The 11,818-nt window shown below is 35.7% G+C and overlaps 2 protein-coding genes and 5 non-coding genes across 7 annotated transcripts; 5 read left to right on the plus strand and 2 right to left on the minus strand.

The window, feature by feature from the left end:
• The first annotated feature begins 154 nt into the window (after nt 1-154).
• M03A1.8 (ascorbate ferrireductase (transmembrane)) lies at nt 155-2,437 on the plus strand. The gene is made up of 6 exons (NM_001129152.5): nt 155-417; nt 575-715; nt 759-1,186; nt 1,242-1,321; nt 1,366-1,529; nt 2,145-2,437. The coding sequence occupies exons 1-6, from the start codon at nt 226-228 to the stop codon at nt 2,286-2,288; spliced, it is 1,149 nt and encodes a 382-aa protein (NP_001122624.1). The 5' UTR covers nt 155-225; the 3' UTR covers nt 2,289-2,437.
• A 331-nt stretch (nt 2,438-2,768) lies between these two features.
• On the plus strand, nt 2,769-3,279 carry dbd-2 (DB domain-containing protein). Its single transcript, NM_182273.8, has 2 exons — nt 2,769-2,922; nt 3,012-3,279. The coding sequence occupies exons 1-2, from the start codon at nt 2,770-2,772 to the stop codon at nt 3,267-3,269; spliced, it is 411 nt and encodes a 136-aa protein (NP_872073.1). The 5' UTR covers nt 2,769; the 3' UTR covers nt 3,270-3,279.
• A 1,555-nt stretch (nt 3,280-4,834) lies between these two features.
• M03A1.t2 lies at nt 4,835-4,906 on the minus strand. The gene has a single exon. It is a non-coding gene; the product is annotated as a tRNA-Ala (tRNA).
• On the plus strand, nt 4,845-4,912 carry M03A1.10. Its single transcript, NR_051000.1, has one exon. It is a non-coding gene; the product is annotated as an Unclassified non-coding RNA M03A1.10 (non-coding RNA).
• Nucleotides 4,913-5,201: 289 nt separating this feature from the next.
• Nucleotides 5,202-5,289, minus strand: M03A1.12. Its single transcript, NR_051001.1, has one exon. It is a non-coding gene; the product is annotated as an Unclassified non-coding RNA M03A1.12 (non-coding RNA).
• On the plus strand, nt 5,208-5,279 carry M03A1.t1. The gene has a single exon. It is a non-coding gene; the product is annotated as a tRNA-Ala (tRNA).
• A 244-nt stretch (nt 5,290-5,533) lies between the features above and the next one.
• On the plus strand, nt 5,534-5,624 carry M03A1.11. The gene has a single exon (NR_051002.1). It is a non-coding gene; the product is annotated as an Unclassified non-coding RNA M03A1.11 (non-coding RNA).
• The last annotated feature ends 6,194 nt before the right edge of the window (nt 5,625-11,818 follow it).

Genomic DNA, 11,818 nt, shown 5'->3' on the forward strand with positions numbered 1-11,818 from the left:
ACCAAAAACTGATTTTCGTAATACCTCCAATAAGTCCCCCCAAAAAATGTACAAGATCAGTGAGATAAGATCAGTGTCACAAACTCTGCGTCTCTTCCTAATCCACCACATTCCAGTTGCTCTCTTCTCCCTTTTGCGTCCGCTGGTCACTTGAAATACCAGTTCGATGATGACATTTCAAATGCCTATTTATACAAAAAGGAGAAAACACAAAGGTAGTGCAAAATGTATCACTACTCTACTCTTTTTCTACTTGCCAGTGGTTTTGTATTTTCTACTGCAAAATGCCCGGCGAATTCATTTTGTTTTTCACCAAGTCGTGTGAATATCACAGTTACTTGCAATAAAAACGATGGATTCATGAGTTTGAAATGGAAAACAGAGGAAAAAAGGTCAGCAGTGAAGATATACAATGGGGTGAGATAATTTATCAACTTTGATTCCTCATTATTTTGGTTTATTTTGGAGATATCGATAAATGTTCAACTACAAACCTACAGAAAATATTTAACGAATCAGTTCAAGACAACTGAGATATGAGATGCCTCTTCTATTGATTTCGTTTTTTTTGCAGGTGAACCTTCTTGAATTTGTTTGCGGATTTCCCATTGGAAGCTCAAATATTGATGTCAAAACCTACAAACTAGAAACTTTGAAATCTGAAAATTTAACGTCGTGTGAGATTGATTTTTATCCGGGGGATGTTCTATTGATGGTAGGTGCCAGAAATATATCCTGTAATAGTTTTAATTTTTCAGAGTGAATCTTCAAGCTTAAAATGGTCCAACGAAAAGTCCGAATTCTTCAATTTCCATGAAATTTGCAATCCGAAAATTGAAGGTCTGAGTAAAGAATTCAAACGATTACTTGTAAAATTACATGCAATTCTAATGATTCTCGGATGGCTTTTCTTTGTTCCAACGGGATTTTTATTTGCAAGATATGGACGGCAAGTGTTCAAAAATCATACAATTTACGGAATGTTCGTATGGTTTCAAATTCATCGAGCCTCAACTTTTATTGGTGTTTGTTGTATTGTAACCTCGATTTTGTGCATTTTAATTTCAACAAATTGGACCTGGAAAGGTACTGGATCTGAAGCATGGTACTGGACACAATGGCACACGGATTTTGGAACGATTTCTACTATTCTGGCATTCTCCCAGCCGTTGAATAGTTTGTTGAGGTAGATTTATTTTTGTAAAAAAATAGCAAAATTTTATACTTTTTATTTATTCCAGATGCCCACCTTCCAACTCACAACGTTCAATTTTTAATTGGGCTCATCGAATTGTTGGCCTTCTCTCCTACACTTTTGCTGGTAAGTTTCCATGACTAGAATTCAAACTTTTTATACAAATTAAGTGGCCGCAATCTACGTGGCTGCCGCCAATTATCGAAAGACATGGTCAGAGCCAACAATGGAAATTGTGCTGACCAGTGTGCCGACCATTTTGTGTATCGCCACAGGATTCGTAGTTTTGTATTTGGAAAGCGAGCAGAGAAATGGGTATAGGGAAGTTGAAATGGTAAGATTTTTCAATTTGCATTTAAAGTTCTAAAGTTGGAATATCCTATGCAATAAGAACATTTCTACGAAGATCATACCATATCATGTTGCGAATCACATGAACCAGCAGTCCGTATGTAGTTTACTCCTACGGGCAATATAGGCCAAATCACTGGAGATTAAATGATTAATTTATTTTTATTTCAATTATTGGCAACAAAAATTGATAATTTAGTATTAAAGAAGTGTGGAAAAGGGGGAAAAGTTTCTAAAAAAGTTAGTGATCCAAAACATAATATCTCATTTGTAAAACTAATAGTTTCGGTAAACAGTGAGAAAAATGAGTTTAAAAATGTTTTAAACTTGAATTCCCGCGCACAAGAAGTTTGAATATTTTTTGAGAATTTTTTTCTTAATTTTCAGAATTTTGTTGAATGTTCAAAGCACCTGAATTGCAATTTTTTGCATCAAATTTGAGAAAAAAAACTAGAATTTTTAAGGTAAAAAGAACATGTTTTATTAAAATTTTCAAGCAAAAAATTCTACAAAAATTAAGACTAACTTTAACGTCACAAATTTTTCAATTCAACATTTGTAACACAAAAAAATGTTCCACAAAAGACACAACTTACAGATCGAAAAATCCGAAAAAAATTCCAAAAAACCGGAGCGTCTTCAACTTATCCAAATCTCATGGATGTTCGCCGTTGTTGGAATCTGCTTCGGTGTCGCCATTTCATTATCTCTTCTGATTGCAAATGGATTCAAAAATGACTAATCACCTCTTTTTCAATGACAACTAATTCTCGTACCAACCACTTTTCTCTTTCTGACCTGACCTGCAATAATCCATTAAACGGCTGTGTGTGTCCTCTTTCTCACTTTATCACCAACTATCTCTTCTAGAAAATAAATATATATTTTCTATATGTTTCTTCTTATAACAGAGTCTATACATTATTACATGCAATTCATCTTTCGCAACATTGACCGGCCTCAAAAAATCCGATAAAAGTACAATGGTGACTGGTGTTCTAGGAAATAGGATTGTTATGATAGGGAGTGATATCTTATCTCTTTTATTATCACAGCCTGACCTCAATATGTCAGAGGTGGAGTCTTCCGGGTGACCCTTTAAATAGTCCGGGCCTTGACACCGATAGGCTGTGTATTCTTCATTTCTTCGATCTTCCACCTGTTGCAGTTTTCTTTTATTTTTCAAAGTTAACATATCTATATTCATAGTAATTAATTCTAGAATGAACCGCTTCGCAATTCTCCTGGCTCTCCCACTTCTTGCTCTTGCTGCTACTCCAAATGAGAAGCTGAAGCTATGCTGTGCCACGTTGAAGGATGCCGATAAGGAGTGCGTCGATCGATTCTGTGACTTCAATGCTCTTTCTCAAGCTAACGTAAGTTGTCTCCTGAGAGCTAGTTGCGCGTCAATTCTGATGTATTTAGTCAGCTTACTAGAAATAACCATTACACGTTCTTATTTCAGATTCTGAACTTCATGTCGACTTGCGGAGAGCGTGGACCAACTGTCGGAGAAATGTGGGATTGTGCTTCCCTCCGTCACAACCACGAGGACTGCTGCAAGAAGGCCGGTGTCTCTGGAGAATGCCTCAAGTACTGTACCGCTCATAAGGGAGCTCCATCCAACTATTTGGACTATGCTTTCTGTACCGAGAACTTCAACGAGATCCGTGATTGCTTCTACAACCATTTGGACAAGAACGAGCCATTCAAGAAGCTCTAAATGGAAATATAATAATTGAAATTTTCTTTATATTATGAAACGTGTATTTAATAATATGGAATAAAGATCAACTTGATGATAAAGTTAACAGTTTTCCAAGCTATTTTGTCTTTTGATTGGCTTGTCCGGAGTTCTGGAATTGCCAGTTCAAAGGCACATGATGTTTTTCCAAGTGGGTCTCGCCACGATCTCAGACATAATTGTCGTTACAGGGCCCAGTTTTCCAGGTGAAATAGAAAATATAGTTTATGAAATTTCAAACTCAAAATTTCCGGTAGAAAGCCCGGATTTAGGACCTAGTTCCATGTTTCCGCAATGTCCTACAAAATTCCCCCATTTTCCAAAACTACAGTAATCATACAGTACTCAATCACTACTTTACCCAAGCTACAGCAACTAACAACATAACTTTCCCAAGTTTCACGTCTCGCCTTCTTTCTCGTATTGTTTTGTTTTGACAATTTGAAGGAAAAAGCTGTTGAGTCGAGTGTTTGTCGGGGCGGCTCACACTGTAGTACAATAAGGCTTCACATGCGCCTACATAGGTAATCGCGTGCACTTAAAACGGAAAGTTGCTCACGGAGAATAAGAGAGATAGAGGCTCGGCTGTTTGTGTTTGATCTACATCTATGAACCTCAAGATGGGCATAACTTCAATATGTTTAGTTTAAAAATTTAACAAAATTAGGTTCGAACTTACTTTTGGACTATCAAATCAGACCTTTGCCATTTTAAGAAAACTGTTTCAATATGTTGAAATATATTTGAAATATATTTTTAAAATATTTGAAAATTGAAATATTTTTGAAATATATTTGTTTCGCAGTTTTCCAAAATTGTCTGAAATATTTTTAAAATCCCTGCCTTTTTTGACTCTGCTTCCAGAAAAGTCTATGAGGAAATTTTGTTAGTAAAAGCTCGTAAATATGTATTTCAACCTACCTCTGACTCAGAACTACTCGGAAGTATGACCCGAATGAGTCAGGAGCTTAAACTTTCACTTTCTTAAGAATCCCTCGAACGATAACCAATTATTTTTCTTCGTCGAAAATTTTAAATATTCTCAAGAAATTAAAACGTGGAGGCCTTCATCAGAAGAAGAAGCACGCAACGCCTTCATTCGAATTTTATTACCAGTTCTCTGTTTCTCCCATATGTTACAAGTTGTGCAGATGTGTGTGCGCACGTTTGGCCCCTAGTAAAATGGTCGTAAAACTACGAAGGAGCAGACGGAAGCTCTCCTGCTGCTGTTGAAGATGATGACGTGGCACTTTAATTTACAATATTGTGTGCTCAGGAGGCTTCATGTTTGACAAGTACAACATCAGCACACTCAAGTTTACCCCATTTCTTTTCAAATGTTTTTGTTGTTTTGATTGGAAATGTCAAAATGGTGATTGGATTTTGGTTTCCAAAAAATATTTGGAATGCGATTTGCTCCATCAAATTATTCAAACCAAAGTGTTTTTAATTATTTTTTTGGTCAAAAATCTATTTTGGACAGCTTTTGGCACTTAAATCGTGTAAACTTCTAACACTAAAAAAAGTTTCTGGAGGTGAAATTGAACGGAAAATGGGAATTGAACCCCAGCCCTCTCCCATGCTAAGGGAGCGCTCTACCACTGAGCTATACCCCCGACGAGTGATTCGGGTGATCAGGGCAAAAAATTTTTCGGTGGCTTATCACTGATACAACCAGATTATGTACCTGGTTGCAGAAGAAAAATATGTACAAGGTCTAAAAAAGTTGAGAAGCATACTACAGTATTCTTTAAAGGCGCACACTTTTCTGCACCCTATTAAAATTTTTCATTCGTCTCAAGACCATGTACCGTAGTTTTGCGTAAAAATTACATGATTTTGCGGCCATCGCAGTTTCTTCTTATCAGTGATAAGCTATCAAAAAAATTTTTGCCCTGGCCACCCGAATCACTCGTCGGGGGTATAGCTCAGTGGTAGAGCGCTCCCTTAGCATGGGAGAGGGCTGGGGTTCAATTCCCCATACCTCCAAGAATTTTTTAGCGTTTGGTCACAAAACTTTCTTATTTTGTCTAGCGTTCACTAGAAAAAAAGAAAGTGCCGAAAAAACTTCTATCATCAAAATTGTAAACCGTTTTCTTAAACTTTCACCCACCATTAAACCGTAAATCTTTGTTATTTTTTTCCTCTAAAACAATCAACCAGTCAGCCGGTTGGCTACCTCCTAATCCCAAGTAAACCATGCATATTTAGTGTCAGGAATAACCCTAATCTCCACCTCCACCCGGTTACAATTGGCGCAAAATCATCATTAACGTGGCTATTATGCGATTAGAGACCGCCCGTGTGAGTTGACTACGGGTCAGTCGTCCCCCACAATCATTGTTTCTTTACGACAATTAGGAAATCCGGTGCTGTTGGGTCAGATAGCAGAGGATTACCCGGAGGTGCTGATTTTTACCGATCTTAAATTTATTTTATTGAATAATTTTATAGTTTTAAAGTGTAAATCTTGGTCTAACTGGAGCCCATGTTATGGGAAGATGCTCGTTAAACATTCCTGTCCGTCCAAAGGTACTTGACAGACATATGGCGTACATAACTTTTACTTTAGACTCTGTTGAAATGGCAGAAATGAACGGAAATACATTAACTGGCGCCGCGCACAACATTATGTTGATTGCAACTTTTGAAAATGGGCTCGTTTAGCTATTGAGCACTCTTTTTTAAAAATGTTTGCAAGTTTCCCTGAAAAAATCAATAATTTCCACAGTAATCTTGAAAGACGCAGCATTCATACTCTAGAGAGGGTATCGACACGAAAACTAGAAATGTCGTTTTTCAGCTTGCTTTATCGAAATTTGCTGTTTTTTTTTTGATTTTGCAAAGTTTTCAGATGTTCAATTAATTATTTTTAAATCAAAAAATAAGAAGGAATGAAAAATTGTTCAAATGTTTCTCTGAAAAAACTCAATAAATTAAAAACCTGATACCGTAGTCTTTAGAGGCGCATAGTTCAAGCTCTAGAGAGGGTCTCGACACGAAAGCTAGTACTGTAATTTTTCTAACTTAAAAAAAAATCTTTTTCTTTTGCTGTTTTCTTTTAAATTTTGCGTTTTTTCAAGTAATTTTCCTGTTAATATTTTAATTTTTAATTTTTGTAAAAGTAATTTCGCGTAGAATCTCTGATTTAATCATTTTTCCTGTTATTTTTCTCATTTCTGCTTCTTTTCTTTTGTTTTTGTGTGTTTTCGTCCTCATAATACACTAATTCCCTCAATAATTCTAGTTTTTGGCTTAAATTTTAAGTTTTCTAAAGTACCAGTTGTCATCGATAGTTGAGTTCACCACTTCAGCCGCCGCTTGGCGCCCATAAAAATTTTAACAAGCCAATTTTGTGTGTTCAGAGTTCTCCCCTTCAGCTTTTTTTTTGGCGTAAAGTGCTTCTGTTTCATGCTCATCTTTTTCATCTGTCGAGTGCTTTTGTTAAAAACTTTGAAAACGTACATTTTCGCCTATTTTTGTTCAATTTCTTCCGAATTTTAGATAGCTGTCGAAATTCTCTCTAGAGGCTTCAGAAGCAGTACGTTATGCATGTTTTCCACACGATTTGAAGGGGAAAAATGATGACGATTCGTCATATCCAATAAACGATTAATTGGCTTGAAAACTGGCGGCGGCGGGCGACGACGGCATTCTGTGAAGCTTTCGTTTTTTGACCCATCTGATGTCGTCGGCTTTTTACCGTTAGAAAGTTTCTTTTTCTAGTGACTATGTGAGGATTCTGGTAATTATTTAATGTGATTGACCTGTAAATTTAGTTCATTGCAACCATTTGAGCGATCGAACCTGACAGTTTTCTTCGAAATTAGGTTTTGCTCTAAAATGTTCGAGAAATACCCCCAAAAAGTTCCGGAAAAAAGGCTAAGATTAGTGAAAAGCTGTCGGAAATTGATTTTTATTAAATAATTGTCTGCTTTGGCTTATTTTAGTCGCTTTTCTCACTTTTTTCGTTTATTTGGGTATGTTTTAAGCCGGTAAGCAATCAAAAATTACCCATCGGTTCAAAATGTACAAAAATCAACAGATAAGCTGCCATAATATGCAAAATCCGGCAATCATTCAATAAAAATCGATTCCCGGGCGAAAAAAAATTTGGCAAAATTGACTATTTTAGCTGAAAGCAGCCTCTTTTTCAAATTTAAAACACCCATAAAGACATTTTTTGGGAGTGTCAAATCGTAAAATTCAGCCTTTTTTGATAAAATCTGTTCTGACAGTAATTAGCAGCAGGGCTGGGACCAAAAAAATTTTATACCAAAAAAAAATTTTAATTTTCAAAAAATCAAAAAAACCAAAAAATTTTGATGCTTTAATTGATTTTTAATGGGGTTAATCATGTAATGTTGCAAAATGTATTAAAATACAGTTATGACGTCACAACTCTATTAAAATACATTTTTTAAATGCACTTCAATACAGAATAACCTCGAGTCGAGACTCGACACGGCAAAATTTTTTTTTAATTTTTTTGGTTTTTTGGTACCAAAAAACCAAAAAAAAAAACGATTTTTCGTCAAAATACCAAAAAACAAAAAAAAACCAAAAAAGTCCCAGCCCTGATTAGCTGCATTTTTGCCGATTTTCAACTTTTCAAAATCGTAAAAATTCCGAATATTCATGTTTTCAACAGCATAAGCTAATAGCAGGGAATGCCTGTATCCTCCGGATACGAGCGGATATCCATTCTTCTTCTTTTTCGTCATGTTGTTATTGTTGGTTAGTCGGCGGGCTCTTTTTTCTTCTTCTTCCCAGTAGGAGCCTAACCAAACAACAGTGCTCTCCATATCGGTGGTGTCTTCCCTAGAGATACATACTGTGGGAAAGGCAATTAGCCGTCTCTCTATCGGAAAATTGGGTGAGAACATGAAAAAGAGAAGAGCAATAAGACAATGATACTCGTCCTTTGCACCCACTACGTTTCCACGATTATTAGCACATGAGATTGAGACAGTTAGGAAGGGTCTCTCTTACTCTGCTTCCCGTAAGACAGGTTGTCTGAATGACTCGTTATTATTCCCTTCTTTCTACTTTTTTGCCTACCTACTTATTCTCTTTGTTTGTTTCATTAAACATTCACCAATCGTCTTTTCTTTCGAGAAATTTAAATCGGACTGGAATTCGAATTTCTTTCAGGCATTTAGCCATCGATTTTCTGTGTTCTTTTGAATAGAATATTAGTGATTTACTAGTTTATTTTACTCTAAAAAGCTACGAATTTTTCCAAAAAATTTCACAAAATTGTACTTATCCTATGAATTTTCCTACATCTATTTTGAAAAGTTAGTAAATTCTATGAAAATATCTAAAGAAAACGGGAAAATTTTTCAAAATACACTGTTTAAGTGTGCTTGTCTTATAAAAAAGCCCTCTAAAAATTTCCGGCAAATTGGCAAACCGGCAATTTGTCGAAAATTAAAATTTCTGGCAATTTGGCGATTTGCAGAATTTGCCGAGCGTCAATTGCCGCCCCTGGTTGGAAGGGCGGCGAATATGTTGCCGACAAGTTCGACAAATCGACAATTTGCCGGAATTTTCAATTTTCGGAAAATTGCCGGTTTGCCGGAAAATTTAATTTTCGGAAAATCACGGATTTTCCTGAAATATTCGATTCCGGCAAATTTCTGATTTGCCAGAAAATTTCATTTTCGGCAAATTACCGATTTGCCGGAAAATTTCAATTCCGGCAATTTACCGGTTTCCCGGAAAATTTCATTTTCGGCAAATTACCGATTTGCCGGAAATTTTTAATTCCGGCAGTTTGCCAATTTGCCGGATATTTTCAATTCCCGCCCACCCCTATATTCTATCAATAAATAATGAGGAAAAATATTTGAGAGAACTTACTAAACTAATCAAATAAATTCTTTTAGAAATTCGCAAAAGTTAGCAATTTACCAACTGAAATATTCGAATACCTTCAAATTGACAATTGTCTCACAGAAACCTACTAGCATCTACTATCCCCAGTTTTATTAATTAGTCTCATAAATGTTTTGTGTTGATCGATAGATACCCTTAACCTAATCAACACGATGACTAGCCCCAAAAGGTTCTTGTCTCCAAGTACACCAATAAATTAGGTTCTTTGCCCATTCTCGACCATATACTATTGCGTAAAACATCAAAGCACCGGGGACCGACACGACGAAAGCACACAAACTTATCAACAACTATATAAAACATTTTTGATGATGATGATGATGATGATGATTCCCCCTTGTATAGTCATGCTTTCTTCATAGTGGTCAATTGTGGAGAAAAATGGACGAAAAAAGGTGTTTTTCACACGCTCGATTGTCAAGAAGAAGTATCTATTTTTGTGATCGGGAGGTACGCGGTGTTCCAAATTACAACTAGTTGTTCTCCATTTTCCCTCATTTTTGTGTGTCTCCACCACCACTTGAGTCAGTCGCAAATCACCCCCCGACTTCGTCTATTCATCACACAGGTTACATAACTTTATTGGGATGGGCGTAGCGTTTTCGCTGATTATTATAATTATCTTTCTAGGTTCATCCTGAATATTATGGAAAATCTATCCATTCTAATATTCTTCTCGCACGCGGGTTACAAAGTTACGACCGGGTCGTAAATCTGTTGTGGTTATCCGTGTTTGTTTCGCAACACCCCCATCTTGAGGTTGAGGTTATCATTGTAAATCATGTTGCCACGAGATTTTTCGATACGATTAGTGAGGCTGGCAGTTTAAGATAATAGGGTTCTCACCCTCTCTGACATGGTGCAATCGACAGATTTTCTTGAATTCAAACGAGCGTGTGCGTTGAAGGAGTACTGTAGTTGTGGGATTTTCTTCAATTTTGTCTAGTTTTTTAAATAAAGTTTTTTGTATGTTTTATACATTTCCACATGATTTTCTATAAAATTTAAAGAAACCTATGAAAAATGGAAAGAATCCCAATGAAAATTCGGCAAATCGGCATATTGCCGAAAAAGAAAATTCCCGGCAAATCGGCAAATTGCCGAAAATTAAAATTCCCGGCAAACCGGCAAATTGTCCAACAATGAAAATTTCCGGCAAATCGCCAATTTGCCAGAAATGAAAATTTTCCGACAAACCGGCAATTTGCCGAAAAGGAAAATTTCCGGCAAAATGCCGATAATGAAAATTTCCGGCAAATCGGCAAACTGCCGAAACTGAAAATTTCCGGCACATCGGTAAAATGTCCAACAATGAAAATTTCCGGCACATCGGTAAATTGTCGAAAATGAAAATTCCGACAAATCGGCAAATTGTCGAAAATGAAAATTCCGACAAATCGGCAATGTGCCGAAAATGAAAATTTCCGGCAAATAGGCAAATTGCCGAAAATGAAAGAAAAATGGCAATTGACAGATTAGAAATATATTTCTCAACTAATTGGTAATGTTTTATCAAAATTATATCTACTTATTCAGTTACCCAATTTTCAGTTTTAGTCATAATTAATTGTATCAAAAAGTTTACCAGCACCCGGAGTTACAGTACCTTTTCCGAATAATTTTTCTCTTTCTGCTAAATCATAAAAATTTGAAACGGTTATAAATTAAACCAGATTAGCTATGTAAATGGGCATCTTGTCTTTTGTCTCCTTCTTTCATGTTCCAATAATCAAATCATAGTGACTTCTTCTTCTTCTTCTGGATTCATCCCTGTTAGAACACAACTAAGTGGATTCAATTCTTCTTCTTCATATGATCTACAGTTTCTAATAGTTGGCGCACTTCTCGTCCTCCCACAAGTAGATCACCGCCGCCGCTCTCGCATATGTTTTGCCCTCTGCCGCCCGATCGGGGGGCGGGGCCTTCACTACGACCACCTGCCCCGCCCCCCAAAGGCCTATCTTTCTTGGTTTCTGCTGGGGGGTGCATCTGAGAAGAGAGTGTCCGGTTGACCCACAGAAGAGCTTTTCCTTTTTTCTCTATTTCTCAACTTTTTTCTGGAATTCATTTTTCATCATTTATTATTACTTCCCAATTTTTTTGCTTGTACTGGTTTTGCAAAAATTACCCTATTTTAAATTTTTTTTTTGAAAAATTCCTTCCCACAATTCTGTACCACCATTTCAAATAAAAAAAATTAATAAAATTTTTCGCCGAGTTCAATTACTGTAAAAAAGTGAAATTTTTGAAATTTGAAAATTGTAATTTAAACATTTTCAAACTTTATAAAATTAAAAAAAAAAATTTTGAAGAAAATTTTCAAAAAATGATTCATTTTTCGTATAAACTCCACTGAAAATTCATTTTTATAATTAAATAACTTTTTTTTTTGATTTTTTTAAAAATATCACAAATTTTCCTTTTTTTTGGATTTTTTATATAAGTTTGGAATTTTTGAATATAATTTTCTTCTTTTTTAACAAAAAACAAAACAAAAAATTCGGCGAAAGTCTTTTTGGAATTTTTCCCAATTCTCGTCTCCAAATCACCTTTTTTTTCTTTGCTCTTAATTTCTGAAAATGTCTTTTTTTTTTCATTTTTTTTTCTTAATTTTCACCAATTTTCAG

This window comes from Caenorhabditis elegans, chromosome II (genome assembly GCF_000002985.6).
Source record: "Caenorhabditis elegans chromosome II".
NCBI lineage: Eukaryota > Metazoa > Nematoda > Chromadorea > Rhabditida > Rhabditidae > Caenorhabditis > Caenorhabditis elegans.

Coding starts and splice junctions, on each gene's coding strand:
- M03A1.8 (NM_001129152.5), top strand. CDS start 226: ATGTATCACTACTCTACTCTTTTTCTACTTGCCAGTGGTTTTGTATTT. Junction 418..574: donor CAGTGAAGATATACAATGGG/GTGAGATAATTT, acceptor TTTTTTTTGCAG/GTGAACCTTCTTGAATTTGT. Junction 1,322..1,365: donor TCTCTCCTACACTTTTGCTG/GTAAGTTTCCAT, acceptor ATACAAATTAAG/TGGCCGCAATCTACGTGGCT.
- dbd-2 (NM_182273.8), top strand. CDS start 2,770: ATGAACCGCTTCGCAATTCTCCTGGCTCTCCCACTTCTTGCTCTTGCT. Junction 2,923..3,011: donor ATGCTCTTTCTCAAGCTAAC/GTAAGTTGTCTC, acceptor TTCTTATTTCAG/ATTCTGAACTTCATGTCGAC.